This window comes from Chelonoidis abingdonii, chromosome 4 (genome assembly GCF_003597395.2).
Source record: "Chelonoidis abingdonii isolate Lonesome George chromosome 4, CheloAbing_2.0, whole genome shotgun sequence".
Classification (NCBI taxonomy): domain Eukaryota; kingdom Metazoa; phylum Chordata; order Testudines; family Testudinidae; genus Chelonoidis; species Chelonoidis abingdonii.
Window position 1 is genome coordinate 47,017,859 of NC_133772.1, and position 24,261 is coordinate 47,042,119.

The 24,261-nt window shown below is 42.8% G+C and overlaps 1 protein-coding gene across 1 annotated transcript in view; it reads right to left on the reverse strand.

Annotated features, from left to right (window-relative positions):
* LOC116835941 (uncharacterized) overlaps nt 1-24,261 on the reverse strand; it is a 34,276-nt gene that overhangs the window by 5,483 nt on the left and 4,532 nt on the right. The window contains exons 2-10 of the mRNA XM_032799237.2: nt 17,160-17,513; nt 16,023-16,349; nt 15,177-15,287; nt 13,871-14,272; nt 11,201-11,512; nt 8,117-8,431; nt 5,626-5,937; nt 3,080-3,394; nt 1,599-1,658 (exon numbers count right to left, since the gene is read on the reverse strand). Coding sequence (XP_032655128.1) covers nt 1,599-1,658; nt 3,080-3,394; nt 5,626-5,937; nt 8,117-8,431; nt 11,201-11,512; nt 13,871-14,272; nt 15,177-15,287; nt 16,023-16,349; nt 17,160-17,513 — 2,508 coding nt within the window. The remainder of the gene's footprint in view (nt 1-1,598; nt 1,659-3,079; nt 3,395-5,625; nt 5,938-8,116; nt 8,432-11,200; nt 11,513-13,870; nt 14,273-15,176; nt 15,288-16,022; nt 16,350-17,159; nt 17,514-24,261) is intronic.

Genomic DNA, 24,261 nt, shown 5'->3' on the forward strand with positions numbered 1-24,261 from the left:
AAGAAGGGGGACTGCCAGGTCAGAGGGCCTGCAGCCACCCTATGGGAACAGAGTGATGGTAAGGAGGAAGCTGAGGGAGGAAGCAGCAGCCCTGAGATCCTAGTTATTGAGGAACAGAAAAGACTGGCAAGCAGCTGGGGAGATAGTAGCTAGTGGGTTGGAGCAGGCTCTTGTGGTGTACAAGAGAGCAGGGTCAACTTACAGAGGTTGTGGGGGAGATGGCCTGGGAAAGGCTGGATAGAAAGAAGCCCAAGGAAACAGCAGCAAGGAGTGGGACTGAACATAGGTGCTGACTTCAGGGCTGGAGCACCCATGGGGAAAAATTAGTGGATGCTCTGCAGCCACTGGCAGCCAAGCACCCCCACGCCACGCCGCACCACCTCCTCCCCAGAGCATGCCGCGTCCCCGCTCCTCTGCCTACCTATCAGCACTTCCTGCCTTGCCAGGAGGAGGAGGAGCGGGAATGTGGCATACTCAGGGGAGGAGGTGGGGAAGAGGTGGGGCTGGGGCAGGGATTTGGGGAAGGAGTTGGAATAGGGGTGGGGCAGGAGTGGGAGGGGGCAGGGCAGGGATGGAGTAGGGGCAGGGCTGGAGACAGAGGTGGTCAAGCACCCACCAGCAGGAAAAGAAGTCAGCGCCTGTGGAACTGAGCAGACTTTACTGCTGGTTATAGTGTTCCTGGGCTGGAACCCAGTGTAGTGGGAGGGCCTAGGTTCCCCTGTCAGCCATTGGTAAGGTGACTTGAACCAGGAGCTGGGCAAAAGGACATTGGAAAGCCTTAAGGAAAGGGTGTGAGGACCCAGGGCTGGGAGTTGGGGTCAAAGATCCTCTTGTGAGGAAACTGAACTGTTCTATGTTGAGCTTTGTATTACTCTGGAAGTAATCATGATGTGGCCAGAGGGCCAAGTTACAGAAATAGAGACCAGACTGAGAGTGACCATTGGCTGGGGGTACCATATGGGGAGAGAGCCGTTACGCCATGCCTGGACATAAGGAGGTGCTCCTGCAGTGACAGAACCCCTTCCCAACTAATTAACTGAAGACAAAGTGCCATAGGTTCAAATCATCCCTAAGCAGGTTCCACTTGTGGAGTTTCCAACAGGTTATTCCTTCAGTTGGGGGTAGGGAGGGGTGGGTTTGCTACCTGTCTATGTGGGACAAAAAGGGGTTTCAATCCCCTAATCCCAGGGTTCTTGTGAATATGCTGGAGACCAGGACCATCTGTGTGGAAACCCTGTGTGTTCACGTTCCTTCTCTGGTCTTCTCCAACTACTCTACCTGCCATGAACCCCAGAATCCCCTCGGACATCCACAAGGGGGTTCCACAGCTGAAAGGGCTCTGTGAAAAAGTTAGGGAGTTTTTTGAGTTGATTCTTTCTATGAAGGGTTGAACTGCCACCATCCTGCCCCAACACACACATCCCTGATCCCACACCTATATGCAAAATGGGAGGAGGATGCCATACAGACAGTATTGCGGCCTTCTCACATCTCCCACTAGGCTTTCCATCCCCTGTGCCTGAGGGGGACAAGGTGATGAGTTGGACCATTGCTATTGGGAGGATTTGCAATTTTTCTCAGTTTGATATAAAACTCACTCAATGTGTGGTCCTGATATCCAGTCAGAGTGGATATATCTCCAGTGCTGGTAGAAAAATCTGTAAAGTAGGAAGAAATACCATATTATCTGTAATAAACATACATTTATCATCGGGTTAGTTAACATATGAGTAGGAAAACACACAATTATATACATTACAAAACTCTGTACAGTTCCATGGCATCCTTATAAATATGTTCTCATCCCCTGTTATTTAGTACATCTGTTTTCACATTCACTGTCGGAGGACCTGATCCAAACTCCTCTGAACTCAACAGAAGCCTTTAAACTTACTTCACTTACTCATTTCACTTATTTTCTCTGATCATGAAAACAAGCCAAGTTTTGAGCATGAGTATCCTGAGAGGTTCTATCTCCATTTTAATGATAATATAACAGGCCATTTTCTCTATAAAGCTATGGAAGTGGATATAGTTAGTTCAGTGGATGACGCTGGGAGGGAAAGCTAAGGTTCAGAATCGAGTATCCTATGGCAGTGAATTCTACATTGATACTTATATAGAGACTCAAGCTTATTTAGGGTCAGATCCTGACTTTACTCATGCTGAGTGGTATCTTGGCGGCAGATTTTCAAGATATTTAGGTGCTTAAAGATGGATAGGCAACTTTACCTGCCTAAATATTTTTAAAATCTGGCCCTTCCTTCATTAGCCAGTTCCACTTAAATCAATGTGAGTATCTGTGGAGTAAGGTACCAGCAAACCTAAAACTGGCCCTGTAATAGGGTGCACCTGGCCTTTGTCACTCCCACAGGAGGCCATGCTGCTCTGCTATACCCCACAGGAAAGTGAAACAGAAAGGAGCAGCAAAGGTGGGTCCTCCTAGTCTGCCTAGAGAGGCTTCACGGAAGCAGCAAATGAGAGCCTAGCAGACTCAGATAAAAGGACCTGCAGATCCTTAAAAGGTTAGTTCCTAGCTGGGATCAGAGGATAAGAGTGCTGTGCTCTTGAGGGAGAACCAGAGTTTATTTCTTCCTAAATTTGTTTAAACTGGGTTTGCAGGGAGAAAACCTAAAATCCTTAGCCCTGAAGGCTAAAAGGGGCCAAGTAGGAAGAGGTCCCAGGAAGAAACAGCAACAAACTAAAATCAAGCAACGTGTAGCTGCTGTTTATAATGTCCAGGCCTGGGTTTTCCCTACTGCCACAGTGGCTTAAACCCCAAGAAGGGGACAGAACTTATGTGAGAGCAAAAACAAAGGGCTCAGAGCTAGGGCTGAACATCCTAGTAGGGGCAACAGGACCGTTCATTTATTGAACTCCTTACTACCCTGGAAGTGATTCATTTGGACTCAGTGACTCAGTCAGAGGATCAAGTCATGAAAAACCCACCAAGGTCAGCCAACAGCTTGTAGGAGGCACAAGGTGAGAAAAGGACTACAGTACCACACTCAGCTGCTAACAGGCATTCAGGAGATGAGTGCCTCCCATCACAGGCCCTTAATTAAAAAATCCAACTTACCATCAAGTTTCAATATAAACCTTTTTTCTGTGCAGGAGTTTGTTTCTGGATGAATAACCTCACATCTGAACATTTTTCCATTATCAGATGCATTAGTAGTAAATTGTGTTTTCAATGTAGAGAAACATAAACCATTTTTTCCAATTTGAGTATCTATGTTATGGTTGTCCTTAGGTAACTCTAACCAGTCTTTATACCATGCAACTTTTATATTTTTCGGCACAAAATCTGATATGGAAACTTCAAGACAGACAGTCTCGTTGACCTTGGGTGATGCAGGTGTTGCTCTAATCTCAGAAACAGCAGGAGACTTTGCTAAAAAGGAGGGATAGTTTTCCATTAGAAACACAGTGCAGTAAAACGCTCCTGGACACTATCAATGGAATTAGCAAGAAAAGAAAATTAACCAGCAAAAGAGAAAATATTCACTTTTTTTTTTTTTATGGGACAGAGCACCTGGGCTTGATCCTGCACAAGGCCACGTGCACAGTACTCTGCCGTATAAGCACAGATTAAAAGTGCTAAGCAGAAGAGAGAGAGCCAGGGAATCTGATCCTGCATCAATGAGTTCTGCCACCAAATCACTTCTCTCCAGTAGCAGGAGTAAGACCAAAGAGTGGCATGTGCTGCTAAGCACTTCGTTAGAATGATGAGGATTGTGATTGAATAAATGCGTCAGGACCACCCATCTGTAGGGCCCTACCAAATTCACGGCCATGAAAAACACGTCACGGACTGTGAAATCTGGTCTCCCCCAGTGAAATCTGGTCTTTTGTGTGCTTTTATCCTATACTATACAGATTTCATGGGGGAGACCAGTGTTCCTCAACTTGGGGGTACTTAGGGGGGGTCATAGTATTCCCACCCTTACTTCTGTGCTGCCTTCAGAGCTGGGTGGCTGGAGAGTGGCGGCTGTTGGCCAGATGCCCAGATCTGAAGGCAGCGCCCTGCCAGCAGCAGCAAAGAAGTAAGGGTGCCAATACCATCGCATGCCACCCTTACCTCTGCCCTGCTGCTGCCTTCAGAGCTGGGTGGCTGGAGAGCGGTGCCTGCTGACTGAGGGCCCTGCTCTGCAGGCTGCAGCACAGAAATAAGGGTGGCAAAACCATACACTGCCATCCTTACTTCTGTGCTGCCACTGGCACCGGCTCTGCCTTCAGAGCTGGGATCTCAGCCAGTAATCACTACTCTTCAGCTGCCCAGCTCTGAAGGCAGCGCCGCCATCACCAGCAGACAGAAGTAAGAGTAGCAGTGCTGCAACCCCCCCTACAATAAGCTTGGAAACCCCCCTCCCCACCACACACACACTCTCTCTCTCTCTCTCTCTCCCTTTTTGGGTCAGGATCCCTACAATTGAAACACCATGAAATTTCAGATTTAAATAGCTGAAATCATGAAATTTACTATTTTTTAAATCCTATGACCGCGAAATTGACCAAAACGGAGCGTGAATTTGGTAGGGCCCTACCCATCCGCAATCCATGTCCCATTCCCCTCAGAAAGGGGAGGTAAAGACTCTCTAAGCATACGTCTACCTTACAGTTAGAAACACGCAGCTGACCCATGTCAGCTGACTCGGGCTCATGGGGCTCAGGCTGTGGGACTGTAAAAGTGCAGTGTAGATCTTCAGACTTGGGCGGGATCCCGGACTCTGGGACCCTCCTTTCTCACAGGGTCCCAGAGTCCAGGCTTCAGCCCAAGTCCAAACATCTACATCACAACTTTATAGCCCAAGTCCCAAGAGCCTGAGTTAGCTGACACAGACCAGCTGCAGGTGTCTAACTGCAAAGTGACTAGGCCCATTTACAGACAAGATACATGTTAGACTTGAAAGAAAGGGGTGTCTCTTTATTTGTAACACATTTTCTAGGGGAAGGAAACCCAGATCTTTCTGAAACTTGGCGTTTTAAATGGCTAGCAAAAGACAGACAAACCTTGGGTTCAGCTTCAGCCTGGGTTAATCCTAATTTCTGCCAACGTGAAGCAATGCACAAGGTCCCAGAGGCAAAAAGTCCCTCAGGGTGTGGTGGTCTGGAGGGGGAGTTCTATAGACTGCTCCTACACCAAGTATGGGGTATGGTCAAGGGGGCACACTAACAAAGGTCTTCAGGTGCTCAAAGATGTAGATAAATGCTTAGCTGGATTTATGAATGGGTCCGGCAGGTTAAGTGCCCCAACTCCCACTGAAAAGTCATTGGAATTAGGCACTGATATCATATAGGTTCTTTTTGTCAATCTTACTAGGTTCCTATCTGCACCTTTAGGCACATATCTACCTTTGAAACTCTGGCCCTAGATCTTTTCAGCAGATTCCATCTATGGGACTTCTGTGCAGTCCTGACTGGAGCCTAAACTGCCCCTGGCAAAACACAAATAGGGAGAGCAATAGCCAGGTGAATCTCATTGTTGCTAGAGGGTATAATTTACACCCTCCTGCACCATGGTTGGTGGATCTGGCCCTCTATCGGTAAAACAAAAATACATTTTTCCTCATGCTCTAGAAAACTCATTGCTCTATCATAGACCCACAGACTTATTAAACATACCTGGGAGTTTTAGATACACATTTTTTGTAATGGGCTTTGTCAGAGTCTTGTGCATCACCATTACACCAATCTTTCTGCCATAATCTTGAGCAGAAGGTATTAGCTGAAGAGCAGAAGATGTGCAGAAAAGGCCCCTTGTATCCTGCTTTGGCTCTTGTACTGATGAACCCTTCTTGATTTCATCGTTCTCCTGGAACCACCGGACTTGAATAGCATTGGGATAGAAATCCATAATTTTGCAGGTCAGAGAAAGGGGTTTTCCATACTCTGCATTATTTGGACTAAGAACAATACTTGTAATTCTTGGGAAACCTGCAAAAAGTGTTGAAATATATTTTATCTGCATAAACAAAATTAATATTCCAGAAGGTACTACTATTGTTTGTGTTAATGTTAAATATAGACAGAGTAGAATGTGAAGCCAGTAGCTCCTGGGTCTGATACACAGGAAGTACCCAAAGGCTCAAGGTTAAGGAAGTGACTGTGCTTTTGGTAGTTTAAACATATAACAAGAATAACTTTGCACCTCCCATAAATACAGTGTATAATTGGCCAAGGGAGGGGAAGTCCTACACTCAATTTGATGACATTTCTCTGTTTTTATCTGGATGTAACGCAAGAACTCTTAAATGATGCATCTGCTTAATTCCAAAATTTCAGGAAATGTTATAGACATCAGTGGGCAGAATGCTATAGATTTTGGTGAAAAATGGACAATTGAAAAGTGGGATGCATGAAGATGGGCGCTAGCATCTGGTTAGCATAGACTACAGCTTCAACCACTTATCTAATTGTCTATAGATCCTACAACCAGTTGATGGCACTCATTAACATATTCCAGCCTAACTCCCTACCGCCATCTAAGTTCTGCCCATCTTCCCAATAAAGTTTAATATGGTGACACCTTGAATGACTTATCTCCTAGAGAGAAGGGGAGAACCAAAAACAAACAAAAATAGTGAGGGGGGAATAGAGTGGTACCCAGAGCCCTGGCATGGGCTGGAAGAGGGGAGTAGAGAGCATGGAGAATGAGAGTGCACCCAAAGCCTCTAGAATGAGGAAATAGGGGACCTTGGCAAAGGGCAAAGGGAAAAATGGGGAACACAGATCTTACCATGGGGGAGGGCTAATGGAGGGAGAAAACAGAAACCCTGGCATGGAGGAAGTACGGAGACAATGATATGAGCCTGGGGGGGCGAGGAGGGGACACTTACCCCTGTCATAAGAGAGCGTGTGAGGGTGCAGGGAGGGAAGGGAGGGGTGGCATACAGGAAGCTTGTGGTGGAGAATGGAGGGATGCAGGGGGGGCCTGGTGTGTGCAATGAGCTTGGCCTACAAAAGCTATAAAGTTTGACCCCCTAATTCAGTATTTCCCAAACTTGGGACACCGCCTATGCAGGGAAAGCCCCTGGCGGGCTGGGCAGGTTTGTTTACCTGCCACGTCCACAGGTTTGGCCGATTGCAGCTCCCAGTGGCCGCGGTTCGCTGCTCCAGGCCAATGGGAGCTGCAGGAAGTGGCGACCAGTATGTCCCTCGGCCTACGCCACTTCCAGCAGCTCCCATTGGCCTAGAGCAGTGAACCGCAGCCAGTGGGAGCCGCGATTGGCCAAACATGCAGATGCAGTAGGTAAACAAACCGCTCTGGCCCACCAGGGACTTTCCCTGCACAAGCGGCATCCCAAGTTTGGGAAACACAGCACTAGTTTATATACCTGTCAGTAACTGTTCAGCTACAGAGCTTTTCTAAAAAAATAGTTCTTTCTTTGCTTTTTTGTAGAGCTCCCACGAAGTTACTTCATACTTCTAGTCTTCAAAAAGACACGAAGAGGGAAATGTTCCATAACACCTAAGAGTGCTTGTTTTCTCGTTGTTGCTCATAAATTTTTCAAGCTTCCAAGAGTCCCTTAAGCTTGAGATTGTTAAATTTACCTAAGGGATTTGGACACCTAGTTTCCATTAAAGTTAATGGCAATAAGGTATCCAAATCCTCTCAGTGGTTTTGAAATTCTCAACCTAAATCTTTCTTTACTGAGTAATTTTCCCTACCTTGCACACATTGGCTTGTTGTTGTAGGGTTGCTTGTCAGAAATCTGTTGGCTATTGACACTGGGACAAGTAAGTGTTTTATTTGATTAAAATACTCTATGTTCTCTCCTCTACGTACAAGAGGAAGGGAGCAGAATCTTGCGGAGCCAGACTGGGTGGTGAAGAGGGCAGGAGCAGCATTTTCACTGCATACTCCCTTTCCACACACCACATCTCAACTCCGTGGGGGCAGGGTCTGTGCTCAGGGGAGAGCTGTGCTATGGCTGGAATAGCCAGGGGAGAAGATGCACCACACAGTACTCCCCTTGAGTCACTAATCAGATATCTCCAGGGGAGTTAATGCTGGTCCAGCATCAACATCTGCTCTAGGCCTGTGCCCTTCCCATATAATGTAAAGAAGACTAAAGGAGAAAGCAGGAGTACCTTGCACAAAAAAAATAGTCACCTTTTAACATGAGGGGATAGGACTTCTTTGTAGTTCTGTTGCAATGGATGACTTCAATAGTGAACTCTACTGCATGGTCCTCAGGTTCAGGTGTAAATGTCACTTGGCTTTCTCTGTGGTACAGATTTGTTGCATTATCAAGCTGAGGGTCCTGGGTTTTAATTGCAGCCTTGGTGAGCTCTTCAAAGCCTCTCAGCCAGCGCACCTGACACTGTGCTGGGTGGTAATCTGTCACCTGGCAAGATAATGTGACGCCCTCCCCACTCTCAGGGGTACTGGGCTCACATACAATATTTGAGACTTTTGGAGTAAATACTGCAAATAAAACAACAAATAAGGCAAAGGTAGAATGATTAGGCAGTTGAGAGAAAACAGAAACAAAAGTACAGACCTTCTGCCGTGTTTCTGTTAATTAGAAATTCACAGTGGTGCTCCCAATGACAGCAAAGATCTTAACGGCTGTATGTGAGCAACAGGAGAAGAAGGAGAAAAATAATGGAGGAAAATAGGAATGAAAATGGAAATAAAGCTATGGGGAAGAGGTAGAAACTCTAAATGATACAATTCTGTAAAAAATAGCACATCCTGTCTGTCAGAAAGAGAAGTGTTACATCTATGAATGTCTGTTTCATTATTTTATGTCATATATATATTAAGGCTGTAGATAAATTGCAGTTAACTCACACAACTAACCCAAAAAAATTAATCATGATTAAAAAAATTAATTGTGGTTAATCACATTTTTAATCATACTACTAAACAATAGAATACCAATTTAAATTGATTAAATATTTTGGATGTTTTTCTACATTTTCATATTGTATTCTGTGTTATAATTGAAACCAAAGAGTATATTATTTATTATAAATATTTGCACTGTCAAAGTGATAAACAAAAGAAATAGTATTTTTCAATTCACTTCATACAAGTACTATAGTGCAATCTCTTTGTCAAGAAAGTGCAACTTACAAATATAGATTTTTTTTTATATAACTGCACTCAAAAACAAAACACTGTAAAACTTCAGAGCCTACAAGTCCGCTCAGTCCGCTAAGACAAACAAGTTTGTTTACATTTACAGGAGATAATGCTGCCCTCATCTTATTTACAATGTCACCAGAAAATGAGAACAAGGCATTTGCACGGCACTTTTGTAGCCAGCATTACAAAGTATTTACATGCCAGATATGCCAAACATTTGTATGCTCCTTCATGGTTTGGCCACCATTTCAGAGGACATGTTTCCATGACAAGGACGCTTGTTAATAAAAAATGCATTTATTACATTTTGTGACTGAACTCCTTGGGGGAGAATTGTATATCCCCTGCTCTGTTTTACCTGCATTCTGCCATATATTTCATGTTATAGCAGTCTCGGATGATGACCCAGCACGTGTTGTTTATTTTAAGAACACTTTCACTGCAGATATGACAAAATGCAAAGAAGGTACCAATCTGAGATTTCTAAAGATATCTACAGCACTCAAACCAAAGTTTAAGAATCTGAAGTGCCTTCCAAAATCTGAGAGGAACAAGGTGTGGATCATGCCTTCAGAAGTCTTAAAAGAGCAACACACCGATGTGGAAACTACAGAACCCAAACCACCAAAAAAGAAAATCAACCTTCTGCTAGTGGCATCTGACTCAGATAATGAAAATGAACATGCTTTGGTCTGCACTGCTTTGGATTGTTATTGAGCAGAACCCGTCATAAGCATGGACACGACTCCTGGAATGGTGGTTGAAACATAAAGGGACATATGAATCTTTAGCACATCTTGCACATAAATATCTTGCAATGCCAGCTACAACAGTGCCATGAGAATGCCTGTTCTCACTTTCACGTGACACTGAAAACAAGATGCAGGCAGTACTATCTCCTGCAAATGTAAACAAACTTGTTTGTCTGAGCCATTGGCTGAACAAGAAGTAGGACTGAATGGACTTGCAGGCTCTAAAGTTTTACAATATTTTATTTTTGAATGCAGTTTTTTTACATAATTCTACATTTGTAAGTTCAACTTTCATGATAAAGAGACTGCACTACAGTACTTGTATTCGGTGAACTGAAAAATACTATTTTTTGTTACAGTGCAAATACTTGTAATCAAAAATAAATATAAAATGAGCACTGTACACTTTGTATTCTGTGTTGTAATTGAAATCAATATATTGGAAAATGTAGAAAACATGCAAAATAGTTAAATTAATGGTATTCTATTATAATTTAACAGCACGATTAGTTTTTTAACCACTTGAAAGCCCTAATAGAGAGAGAGATTTCCTGAGGAATGCTTCAGAAAGTAAAACATGCCACATATCTGTACAGTAGTTTACAAATGTCCCCAACCTCCTTGAGAACTGAAACTTTGCATGTGCAGGCATCAGTCTGGGATCAGAAAAGAAACATTGGTAACTTGAACCAAGCACAGGATTTTTAAAGAAAACTCTAAGGGAAGAATTTGTTCTTGGTTTTCTTTTATAGATAGTAAAAGTATAAAACATGATCCTGTACTTACCCATTCATTTTCTAGTCAGGCAAAACCTGGAGTGATTTCAAAGGGTATTTTGCCTGCATAAGGAGTGTAAGATCTGGCCTAGAGATAGAACAAGGAGGCCTTGTCTTCACTAAGAAAAAATGTGGTTTGTTTGGGTTTTTACATGTTTAAAAATCCATATTTCAATATGTGTTAGCTCACTGAGGTGACACTGAAGCTCCTACTTATTACAATTGCAATGGTCTTTCCTACCATAGGATTTTAACGTGTCTGTTAATGTGTTAAAATACACCCCTTTTCCTATTGGGGATGTTGCCTTTTGATAAAATTCACCCCATGCAAAGATCTAGCAGCTCTAGACCTATGTAGCAGTTAAATCCACAAAATGTGGCTTTGATGGTGCCTAAGCCTTCTGCTGGCCCTCTGTGGAGGGCTGTATTTCACCTTTTAAAAGGGATCACCTGAGTACTGCAGAAAGTGACCCAGAGATCAATAATTTTTCCTTTAAAAGCAATGTGTGTGTTATGGTGATGGTCGTTACAGCTTTCGTTCTACTAATAAAATAGTATTTTGAGAATTAACTTACTCAAATTTTCCAGCTTCCAAAAAGATTTTTTATATTGGTGTGAGCCTTTAAGTTTAGCTTTGCATATGAATCTCCTTCCAATGTCCTCAACTCCAAGATGCAATATTAAGCTACTGGTGCAGAAGAAAAGTCCATCTGGTCCACTTGTCACATCACTAATAAAGGGTTTGTCTGGCACTTGAACATCATCTTTATACCAAGCCAATTCAATTGTTTCAGGGAAAAATGAATGAATTCTGCAAGTCAAAGTTATAGGCTCATCTGGTCTCGGCACATCTGTAGAACACAGAATTGGATCCAACACTGGCACAGCTAGAAAGGAAAACAATCAGATTTGTGAATTTAACAAGAATCAGTTTTTTAAAATGTGATAATCAGCACATGACCAGTTCTGTAAGGTATTGAGCGCCATCTGCTCCCATAGAAATCAATGGGATTTGGGGGTGCTGAGCATCTTGCAGGTGACCTTATGTCTAGATTCTTCTACCACATCCATCTTATTTGCAATCTTAAGACTTAGTACTCAACATACATGAGTGTCATAGTTCACGCAAATAAAATATTACACAGTAGGCCAAATAAAATACTGAGCTCAGGTACACCTAAAGGTGAACTTAAAAGACTAAAGTCACAAAATAAAAGGTTAAATTCAAGCTTCTCTGTGTGAAGACATCTACATGTGTTTGCAAGTGAGATTTTCTGATATTTATTCAGAAGAAATCTACCCCATTGCCCACAAGAAGAATCCCTTTGGACATCTATCAATATTATATACTGAACAGAAAGCAGACATACATACTACTACCTCTAACTTTAGGCAGAAAGTTGCTTCACTAATGCATTGTATGTAGAGCTAGACACTAATATAGCTGTTCTACTAAGCAGTCAGTCAGTTTGAGAAAGCAAAACTAGCTGTCATCTCAGTTCTAGACCCAAAATATAAATTTCAGGAGCAGACACAAAAGATCGATTAACCTATAAAGAGCTTGAAATCAAGAACACACTTTCAATGTCCAGGGGAAGAAATAATTCTCAATCTACATGTAACAGTTGCCGTTCCAACACTGAGAATGTGATGCCAAGACAACAAATCTATCTTAAGCAGCTAAACTCACTCATGTTGTCAATGACACAGTAGAAAAGTTCTGTGCTTTGGGGTCAAGTTCAATATACAGTTAGTCCCTGGTTTTAAATGAGAGTTGGTAGATCTGGATCCTATTCCAATTAAGGAAGCCTCTTTAATTTTAACATGCCACAGACCATGCTTTCTTTGGGCCATGATGCAGAGGCCAACGTGCTAGCAAGGCATCTGTAATTGCTTCTTGACTCTATGTATATCTCAAGTGTAACCTTTAATTTCTCCAATGCAAAATCTACATGATACTTTCTGAACACTTAAAAGGGTCTGTTATTCATAAGAATCCATGTTTCCAAGCATTCTGAATGAAAACTAGAGAAACACCCTAGTTTTTTTTTGTGACTTTACTAGTTCCTGGAAAAATATGAGAAGACACCTAAGAATTCAGTACTGAGATACTAACATTACCACACAGACAGGACATAATGTGTTACCAACAGCAATGCCAAGTAAGGGTAAGTATTGCCAAAGATCTTGGAGCAAAGGGAATCTGGGGCAAAATTATTCAAGATAGCTAAGTCCAAAGCTGATTGCGAAGAATTATAGGGGGATCTCAAAAAACTAGGTCACTGGATGAAAAAACGGCAGATGAATTCAACATTGAAAAGTACAAAGTAATGCATGTTCTAAAACATGACAGGGTCTAAACTAACTCTTACCACTGAATAAAGAGATCTTGGAGTTATCATGGATAGCTTTCTGAAAACTTCCGCTCAATACACAGCAGTGAGCAAAAAAGCTAACAGAATGTTAGGAACTACCAGGAAAGGGCTAGAAAATATCATAATGCCACTATATTGATCCATATTGTGCCTGCACCTTGAATACTGTGTCCAGTTCTGGTTGCCCCATCTCAAAAAGGATACAGTGGAATTGGAAAAAGTACAGAGAATGGCAACAAAGATTATCAGAGGGATGGAATAGCTTCCACACAAGGAGAGACTAAAAAGATTAGGGCTGTTCAGCTTCAAAAAAAGACAGTTAAGGGGGAATCTGATAGAGGTCTATACAATTTTGAAGGGTGTGGAAAAAAATGAACAGGAAAGTGTTATTTACCCTTTCCCACAATACAAAAACCAGGGGTCACCCGATGAAATTAACAGTCAGCAAGTTTAATACATGCAAGAGGAAGTACTGTTTCAGTCAACACATGGTTTACCTGTGGATCTCACTGGTATGGGATGCTGTGATGGCCAAAAAGTATAACTGTGTTCAAAAAAGAACTAGTTAAGTTCACGGAGAGTAGGTCCATTAATGACTACTAGCCAAGATGGTCAGGGACATAACCCCATGTCTTGGGTGTCCCTAAACATCTGACTGCATGGGAGGGGAAGACAAGTGGATCACTCCAGTATTGCCCTGTTCTGTATGCTCCCCCTGAAGCTCTGGTACTGGCCATTGTTGGAGACAGGATACTGAGCTGGATTAATCATTGGTCTGACTCAGTATGGTGCAGTTCTTATGTTCTTAATTCAGACAGTGACCGAACTTGAAGAAACTAAACTTTGCATACTGCAAAGCACTTTGCTTACCTATGACCTTCAATTCTGTTATTGCCATAGCAGGACGTTGCTGAAGGGCCTTGTGCATAATTTCAAGAGAAAGTTCTGCCTTGTTTAGCTCATGAACATTTGGAGATACACGAATGATGCATGGAACTTCAAAAGTGCCATTATCTAGTGACTTCAAATATATCTGAAACTGAAAATTCTTTGATGTAGACAGGAGAGCAGCACTTTCCTCATCTCGTTGGATAACATCCTTTTCACTGTTCCAATAGTAAATTCTCTCCTTTTGTTCTTGTTGATACTTTTTCAGAAAAAAATCTACAGTTATAGGTTTTGGACGAAAGCCAGAAAATTGACAATACAATGAAGTGTCTTCTAAATGCTTCATTTCCACATTCCCTATGAATGCAATTATTGTTGGTGGAACTGCAATAAAATAGATGTTAGTTGCACAATGCACCATGTTGTGAAGAATGACAAACTAAAAAGTGAAGTGCAATTTTTCTACCTCTGTTGCATAAAAGTTACACTGTATTCCTATATGCTAAAGCATTGTGCTTATCAACATGAACCATCTTTGCCAATGCTGTTTTTTTTTAATATACCATATGGTTGAATTCTCTTGATTCAAATGCCCCAATTGTTGTTTCTTCTCCACAGTCCTTGGCAGATAAGTGACTATATGGTCAGATACATACAGTCCTCAAATTTTCAGTCTTTCACATGAATCTTTCTCAATAAAGGGGTGATCTGAGCAAGGGTTTCATCTCCTTTTTTATGTATCTGTATTTTTTCTGTATAGTTAGTACTAAAAAAATACATCATTTTATTAAAAGTTATCATGTTAAATTAGTTCCAGTTACTACTGAAGCTGTGTTCATATGGAAGAATTCAGAATGACACTCTCACCTACTAAACCAATAAAAGGCAACTTTAAGAGCAAATCCTTTTATAACAGTATATGAAAGCACAGCATTTCTTACCAAGCCTGTCACTTCTCCTATTTAATACCTATCATGTTCCAATTTGTTTAAAATGTTCTAGTAAAAGATAAAATGATCCCTAATTTTTTCCCAAAGGGCTTCAGAGGCATCTGAAGGATTCAGTGAAAACGGGGGTCTGGATAAGCAGGGGAACAAAAGCAATGGTGTGTACTGCTTTTGGGACATTTCACCAACCTTCACTTAAGTGCTGGGCAGCTACTGATCATGGTGATGACTGATTCTTGTTAGTTTGTCCACTAGCGTTAGCTCTTGTCAATATTTGAATTCTAAGTCTATTAGTTGCCATTAATATATCATTAGCACAGTGCACTTTTAAAACTACTTACTTTTCTTAAAACACTTATCGTACACGAAAACTCCCAAACCAAGCACAATAATACAGGGTATTATTGTTCCAGCGACCACTCCAATTAAAATGCTTGAATCGGATCTGGGGGCTGTGAATGGAAAAAAAAATCTGATAATCCTAAACTTGCTCAAATCAAAGAATTTAGTGAAACAATCTAGTCCTTCATTTCCTTGCTGAATATTTGAAATGTCACAGAACAGTTAATGTAGGCCTAAAATTATTACCCACTGAACTACTAAAGAGACCAGAGAATGACTGCCAGGTATGTTTTGTTGTATCAGATCAGAGCTTCCGAAGGCCATAATAAGAGACCACTAAGACTACTGAAACGCCCACTTAAAACATTACATATTTGCAAACCTTCAAGGATGAAGACCACAAAAATGTGTTTCAATGTATTGTAGAGTCAAAACCAGCCTTTAGTTAAAGACAAGTCTTGATCAACTCAGTGAGCTCAGAGAGGCAACAAAATGTTGTTAGCCCGACCTACCACCAAAAATACATGCCACTAAGATGGTGCACCTGGAACAGTTCTGATATCCAAAGGTGTCAGTGGCACGAACATATTTCAACCTCTTCTTTTTGTAGGCTGGCTCTCCTTGGCTGCTCTGCTCCCACTCCCATAGTTGTTTCTTTGAGTGTCATTGCATGGCTAGTTCTCCTGCACTGCTGTCTCTCCTAAGTGACACCTGATATCACTGCACCCCAGGGATAGCAAAAGGTTGACATGGTTTAAATTCCTTCAAAGGAGGTCTAGACACAGCAATCTGGAACACATGACATATCAAAAGAAAAGAGATAAGATCCTAAAGGGGATGGATACCTGTGACAGTCAAGGTGCTATTGAGAAGTAACTCGGCAGGAAATGTTTTGTGACTCACAATACATCTATAGACATTTCCATTATCCTGCAAAGACGGTTGCAGCCTTAATTTACTAGTGACATTAAATGTGCCATCTTCATTTTCTACAGAGGCTCCTGTGCAAATATCCTCTGCTGCTACGCTACTGTCCTGATTATTCTTTGAAATCATCATCCACTTAATGTCAACCAAATTTGGATAGAACTTATTGACTTCACATGACAGAGTCTTCTCCTTGTCACTTTCTATTGTAACTTCTTTTGGAGACAGGCTGACAGTTGGTTGAGCTGTATGGAGAAAAAGTTAGATTATGTTAGATTATAATCATAGCTATGGTGTTAGTTTTGTTGTGACACACACATTATCTAAATGTCTTATGTGTAATATTAAATCTTTTTTTCCCTAATTGTGTCATCTTTCCCCAGAAATATGACTGCAGTAGGGAATATTACTTGGATGATAAACAGCACTAATGTTCATTAGGACCTTGGCGGTTTTGTTATTCTCTGCTCTGTCTAAAAAATATAGAAAGAGAATAATAGTGTCTCAGATTTAGAGCATTTCAGACTAGTGAAAATGCCACTGCAAGTCTAAGGTTTGGATAATGAAAACCTTATCTGGCTAGAACCTTAACGATTATGACAAACAGGCTTACTTAGATCCATATTTTCCCTCATCTGCAAAAACAATCATGGAAGGGGAATATTTTGACTGATACTACTGTGGAGATGTTGCAGGGAAAAATGAGCTGCAGTCTTCTCTGCTTGTAGCAAGAAAAGTGACAGTGAATAGAGAACAGGGATTGTGCCCTCTCCAAGGCAACTAAGATGGAGATGTACAGAAAATATCATGACAAACCCCAAAGATGAAGACTGCCAATCCACATATACATTCCCAGGGCAGGTGTGCTCGCCAAACTCCTGCCATCGTTACTGGCAGCACAACTTACCCAATTTCTTGGGCTAGTCCCACTCCTCCACAGAAGATCTGTGGGGTGAGCAAACTAGCACCACTAAGATGGACTCCCATATTCAAATCATCTGCCTTCAAGTCCCCATGATACAATATGAAAGAAACGGTGCAATAAAATCACTTACCAACTACCTCTAAAACAGCTGTTCCCTGAGCACCAAAAGGGGTGACAGTAACTTGGCAGGTATATGTTCCTGCTTCCTTAAACTGTATCTGTGGTAGAGAGAGTGCAGCATTTCCTCTTCTCAGGTCACTGTCAGACATACTGGCTCCATTTCTATGGGGAATATGGTCTCCTGTGAGAAATGTGAATACTTCCTCTTTTTGGTCTGCTCTCGGAGTCTTAAGATACCAAGTAACTCCCACATCCTTGATATCCAGTTCTTCTGTACTGTACCCAGAGATCATGCATGGTATGGAGATGTTATCATTCAGTAACACTATTTGTGGCGTGCTTCCCATCAGCACTTGAAGAGTTTCTTCAAAAACAGAAAGTATATACTTTGAGCAATACATCCTAAAGGCAAGGTTCCTTTTAAAGCAGTTATTTGGCTGAAGGATCATTCAATATTTTAGTAGCCTGTTTCCGCACCCATAACCCTTTATAACTTCTCTCTATGGTAATCGAATAAAAGCTTTCTTTCCTAAATTGATAATTGCTTTTATTTGAATGAAATAATAGAGATAACACAGGCTAGTTGGGCGGCCCAGGTCCTTAAGAACTAAAGTGCAGGGGGAACTTTAGAAGTGAATACACTACATATTACATTTAATACACTGGAGCTTAATGGTAGAACCTAATGGAAGAGAAATGTGCATTCTATCCACCCATCCATCCATCCCAGGTATTTATATGGACCCTATTACCATAACAGCTGAGCACCTCAGACTTTTTTATGTACTGTATCCTCACAATACCCCTGTGAGGTAGGGAAGTGCTATTATCCCCTTTTTACCCATGGCAATATGACGCATAGAGAGACTGAATGACTTGCCAGTCAGTTGTGGAGCAGAGAACTTAACCTAGTTGAGTCCCAAGCTAGTGCCCTCAGCACTAGTCTCAGTGTTGCAGTCAGAAGTCATTTGTCAATCTCCTCTAAAGGAAAAACTGTGCTGCTTGGTCCCCATCACCACTGGGGTGAGGGGAAGAGGGACACAATACCACCAATTCCTTGTCATAGAATTATAGAGGTGTAAGACTAGGAAGGGACCACAGTAGTTCAGTCCCCTGCACTTAAGGAAGGAATAAGTAATAACTAAATTTGTCTAATCCAGTAGTTCTGAACCCGCAGCCTGCAAGCCACTTGCGTCCCAATTAGCACACAGCTGTGGCCCATGTGACATCCTCAGAGTCATACAGGTAGTTTATATATTGTGTGGATGCGGCCCACATAACACATAGAGAGCTGCATATGTGGCCCACAATGGTAAATAGGTTGAGAACCACTGGTCTGATCTGTTCTTGACCTCCAAAGATGGACATTCCTCAATGTCCTTCAGCAATTTGTTCCTGTGCTTAACTACCATGACAGGAAGCTTTCCATAATGTCCAACCTAAACTTCCCTTACCTCAATTTAAGCCCATTGCTTCTTATCCTATCCTTGACGTTAAGGAGAACAATTTTTCACCCTCATCCTTGTAACCACCTTTTATATACTTGAAAACTTATCATGCCCCCCTCAGTCTTGTCTTCTCCAGACTACAAAAACTCAAATTTTTTAAAAAGCAAAGAGTTCTGTGGCACCTTATAGACTAACGTACGTATTGGAGCATGAGCTTTCGTGGGTGAATACCCACTTCGTCGGATGCAAGTGGTGCATCCAACGAAGTGGGTATTCACCCACGAAAGCTCATGCTCCAATACATATGTTAGTCTATAAGGTGCCACAGAATTCTTTGCTGCGTTTATAGATCCAGACTAACACGGCTACCCCTCTGATACTCAAGTTTTTCAATCTTTCTTCATAGGTCATGTTTTTTAGGCCTTTAATCATTTTTGTTGCTCTCCTCTGGACTTTGTCCAATATGTCCACATTTTTCCTGAAATGTGGCACCCAGAACTGGACACAATACTCCAGTTGAGGCCTCAGCACAAAGTAGAGCAGAAGAATTACTTCTTTTGTCTTGCTTACAACTCTCCTGCTAACACATCCCAGAATGATGTCTGCTTTTCTTTTTTGCAACAGTGTTACACTGTTGACTCATATTTAACTTGTGATCTATTATGACCCCCAGATCCCTTTGGCAGTACTCCTTCCTAGGCAGACATTTCCCATTTTGTATGTGTGCAACTGATAGTTCCTTCCTAAATGGAGTACTTAGGGTGACCAGATGGCAAATGTGAAAAATCAGGATGGGGGTGGGGAGTAACAGGAGCCTATATAAGACAAAGACTCAAAAATCGGGACTGTCCCTATAAAATTGGGACATCTGGTCACCCTAGGAGTACTTTGCATTTGTCCTTATTGAATTTCATCCTATTTACTTCAGACCATTTTTCAACTTTGTCCAGATCATTTTGAATTTTAATCCTACCCTCCAAAGGACTTGCAAGCCCTCCGAGCTTGATATTGTCCACAAACTTTATAAGTGTACTCTTTATGCCATTATCCAAATCATTGATGAAGATATTGAACAGAGCTGGACCAAGAACCGATCCCTTCAGGACCCCACTCAATATGCCCTTCCAGCATGATGGAGAACCTTGATAACTATTCTCCAGGAATGGTTTTCCTGCCAGTTATGCACCCACCTTATAATAGATCCATCTAGGCTATATTTCCCTAGTTTGTTTATCAGAAGGTCTTGTGAGACAGTATCAAAAGCCTTACTGAAGTCAAGATATATCACATTTACCACTTTCCACCATCTGCAAGGCTTGTTACCCTGTCAAAAAAAACTATTAGATTGGTTTGATGTGATTTGTTCTTGCCAAATCCATATTGACTGTTATTTAGTTATCTTCTAGGTATTTCCAAATTCATTGCTTGATTATTTGTTCCATTAACTTGCTGCGTACTGAAGTTAAGATGACTGATCTGTAATTCCCCAGGTTGTCCTTATTCCTATTTTTACAGATTGTCACTATATTTGCCCTCTTTTAGCTCTCTGGAATTTCTCCCATCTTCCATAAGTATTCAAAGATAATCACTAATGTCTCTGATATCTCCTCAGGCAGCTCCTTGAGTATTCTAGGATGTATTTCATCAGGCCTTGCTGACTTGAAAACATGTAACTTGTCTAAGTATTTTTTAACTTGTTCTTTCCCTATTTTAGCCTCAGATCAAACCTCACTTTCACTGGTATTCACCATGTTAGATGACCAATTGCTACTAACCTTTCTGGTGAAAACTGAAACAAAAAAAGCATTCCTCTTGCTTCTAATGTATTTGTAATGTTTTCTTGTTACCCTTTATGTCTCCACCTAATTTAATCTAATTTGGTGTCATGGTCTTTCTAATTTTATCCCTACATGCTTGTGTTGTGTGTTTTGCTTTGTTTTTTATTCATCCTATGTAATTTGACCTAGTTTCCACTTTTTTTAGGAATCCCTTTTTATTTTTCTGAGGCTAATGAAGTTGTCCTGGTTAAGCCAGGGTGGTCTCTTGCCATACTTCCGATCTTTCCTATGCAGTGGGATAGTTTACTTATGCGCCCTAAATAATGTCTATTTGAGAGAGATGGCAATTTTTCAAACTGTTTTTCCCTTAGACTTGTTTCCCATGGGATCCTACCTACCAACTCCCAGAGTTTGCCAAAGTCTGTCTTCTGGAAATCCATTATCTTTTTTCTGCTGTTTTCCCTCCTACCATTCCTTAGAATCATGAACTCTATCATTTCATGACCACTTTCACCCAAGCTGCCTTCCAGTTTCAAATTCTCAACCAGTTCCTCCCTATTTGTCAAAATCAAATCTAGAACAGCCTCTCCCTGGGAGCTTTCTCCACCTTCTGAAATAAAAAATTCTCCCTTCCCTTTGAGGAGACAGATGAATAATAAATACAGATATATTTCATGCAAGAATCTATCTTTGGAAACATCTCAGAATTCCATAGCCTGTTTCAAAATAGCCAGGGAAGAACTCCAGGATCCCCATAATGATCTCAATCTTGGGCAAGTCTAAATGACAACAGTAATAGAAAGGATGTCTCCATATACACATTTTTTGCTTGGCTGCCTATGGGCCTGCTTGGGGACCCTGTTTCCATGCAGGTACATTTCTGTTCTTGTCTCTATTTGCTGCATTCTGTATTTGCTGCATTCTTTACACACAGGATGATGTAATGCAGCATCACCAAATAATACAGAGAACTGCGACATCAGTCTCTCAAATTGGTAACCTCCACTTAAGTCTTGTGCATTCACATTTGGTTCACTGTTGTTGATTTTCAACTTCTTGAGCTCAGGCAGTTTGACTGCTCACATACCAGGACCTTCAGGAATCCTTGTATAACACTACATAGAGTGAAGAGATGACAAGAAATGGCATGTGCTGAGCCTGAGGAAGGTTACCAGAGAACAGAGTGGAGGTTGTGTCACTTTCTCACACCCCAGAGCAACATATGTTATACTGAAGTAAGCTCTAGCATAGACCAAGCCTCCCTAATGATTCTTTCTATAGTGATGTGAGCCAATATGGTGCTATGCGCTGGCATGGAGGGTAAGTCATAGTCAGAAAACCTGACTCTACTAGAAGGGAAGTAGACAGATTCTTTCTTTGTTTATTTTTTGTTTGTTTGTTTGTTTATCTGAATTGAGTGTTTCCATCTTGAACAGTCAACCTGGCAACAGACCAGCACAAGTGTGTTGATATTGCAATCCTTGATCTGCTCTTGCCTATTTAAAAAGAGTACCACCCTAGACGTATACAGCTTAAGTGGCAATAGCTTGTCCCAGACTCCAGTCCAACCAACTTATTTTTTATTTGTACAATTTTTTTTATTTATATATAATGAGCTGTGCTAAAATTTGTTAAAGAACCCTGGGACTCATTTATATGAGCTGCACTCTTCGAATAAGGTCAATTTTGCATTTAAAGACTGATCTTGCATTTACATAGTGCCGTTCATATAAATAAGTCCCCATGTGTTTTTAACTAATTTAAGAACAGCTGATTGTACAAATTACTGATAGAGGCAAATAGGGCGACCAGACAGCAATTGTGAAAAATCGGCACGGGAGGTAATAGGAGTCTATATAAGAAAAAGACCCAAAAATCAGGACTGTCCCTATGAAACTGGACATTTGGTCACTCTAGAGGGAAATCACTTTGCTCACCGTGTAGCCAACTGTGTGGTTAACCACAACTGACTAATAGCACACAGCCATAGGCGGCAGGTTATATGGGCTCCAGGTGCCCCAGCACCAGGAATATTCAGGGCTGGGGGTGTGCTCCACCAATATCTGGAGCTGGATTTCTCTTCTGGCCCTGCCTGGAGCGGGCACCGGCCCCTGCCACCACCACTACTCCCTGCCCCGGAGCCTCCCTCCTCCCACCCAGTAGCGTGGTGGGGGGGGAAGAGGGAGAAGCAGCTGCTCCCCTCTGAGCACATTTCCAAAATCGATGTCTTTCCAGGCAGCCAGCACTGGGCTCCGGACTCGGAATCCGGAACTGGCTCTCTGCTGAGCACCGCCCTCCTGCATCCCCAGCCTTGTTCGCTGGTTCCGGGGCTGCAGGCAGCGTCGGCTGGTTGCCGCGCTCCCCGAGATGAGGAGGAGGCGCCTGCCCGCTCGCAGCTGCCCAGCTCCCTGAGCCAGGTGGGCTCTGCCGGGAGGGGAAGGGGCAGCAGTGCAGCCCCCCCAGTGCAGCAGGAGACTGAGGAGCAGCAGCCCCTTTGGTCCCAGGCAGCCCCGTGCAGAGCAAGGTGGCCGTGCAGCAGGGAAGGGGGCTCTGAAGTCCAGCTGGTGCCAGTGGAGAAGGAAGGAAAAGGGGAGGGGGGATTTTTTTTTCTCGTGGTCTCTCTTCAGTGGAGGGGGCTGAGGGAGCAGCAGGACCAGGAGGCAAAGGAGTGACTTTGGGTTATTGCCCCCCCCCACTGTACTTCCCCCCCACACACACAGTATTGCGCCTGGGGCTGTGAAACTGTGCTTAGTGCAGCTTGTGAAGGAAGGAGGGGTAAAGGTGCTTTAAGGTGCCAGTTATGTCTCCTCAGTCTCACTGCTGAATAGCTGCAGACCCAGTGCTCAGAATTCAGCAGTGTTCTCAGGGACTGTACAGTGCTCTATAGGAGTTTTCCATTGCCTGCTAAATGCTTCAGCAATGCCACCTTTTCACTTAGCTATTTCCTGAATAGTGGTGACTGGGGGCAGGGGGGTGCGGGGAGCAGATGCCAATTTGAGGTGAATAGTCTCTTGGCCAGATTCTGCTGGGTTTATGGTCTTTTGTGCTGTGGACTGGAGCACAGTGTCTGATGGATAACCAGGAATCTGGTTAATAATTGTTCTCTAAATTCAGCTTTTTTCTTTCTCTCTGTGAATTATCACTAATTCAAAATAGTAGTGTGCAAGCTGACTGGATAATGGTAATAGCATAATCTCTTGTTATAGCATTGTAAACCCTACTACCTCATTAGTAATTGGATATGTCGGGTGGCACCTTTTTTTATGTGTTCGCTCCCCCTGATGTTAGAACCTGGCTACACTACTGGGAGGGGAGCTTCCTAGACCTGAGCAGCTGAGGCTTGGGTGAATTTTGTGACACCCTGCCCCCCTCAGCCACCACCCTGCAGTCCCCACTCCTGCACCACGCTGGACAAGGGGCAGCTCCATCCCCAGTGAGGCTATGGTGAGGGGCAGCAGCAGGGGAGGCCACACATGATGGCAACCCCCTCCCCGGTACCCACCATAGGGGAGACGAGTGGGCTTTCTGGACCTGAGAGGGGCCCTAGGAGCATGTGCAGTGACCAGGGGGTGGGGGGAGGAGGGGTCCCTCCCCTGGAGCTTGCTGTTGCCAGTGGAGAGTGGTGAGGGGGAGTCCTCTCTTCCCCTAGCCCTGGGGCAGCCTGTCTGCACCCCAAGTTTCCCCAGCCCTGTCCCACCCCAGAGCCTGTGCCTCCAGCACCCCAACCCTGAGCACCGTGCTGCACTGTGAACCCCTCATCCCCAGCCCCACCCCAGAGTCCTCACCTGAGGGGAAAAACACGCAACTTAAATTTGGTGGTCAGTTTAGAGTATCATAGAAATCAGGGTTGGAAGGGGCCCAGGAGGTCATCTCGTCCAACGCCCCT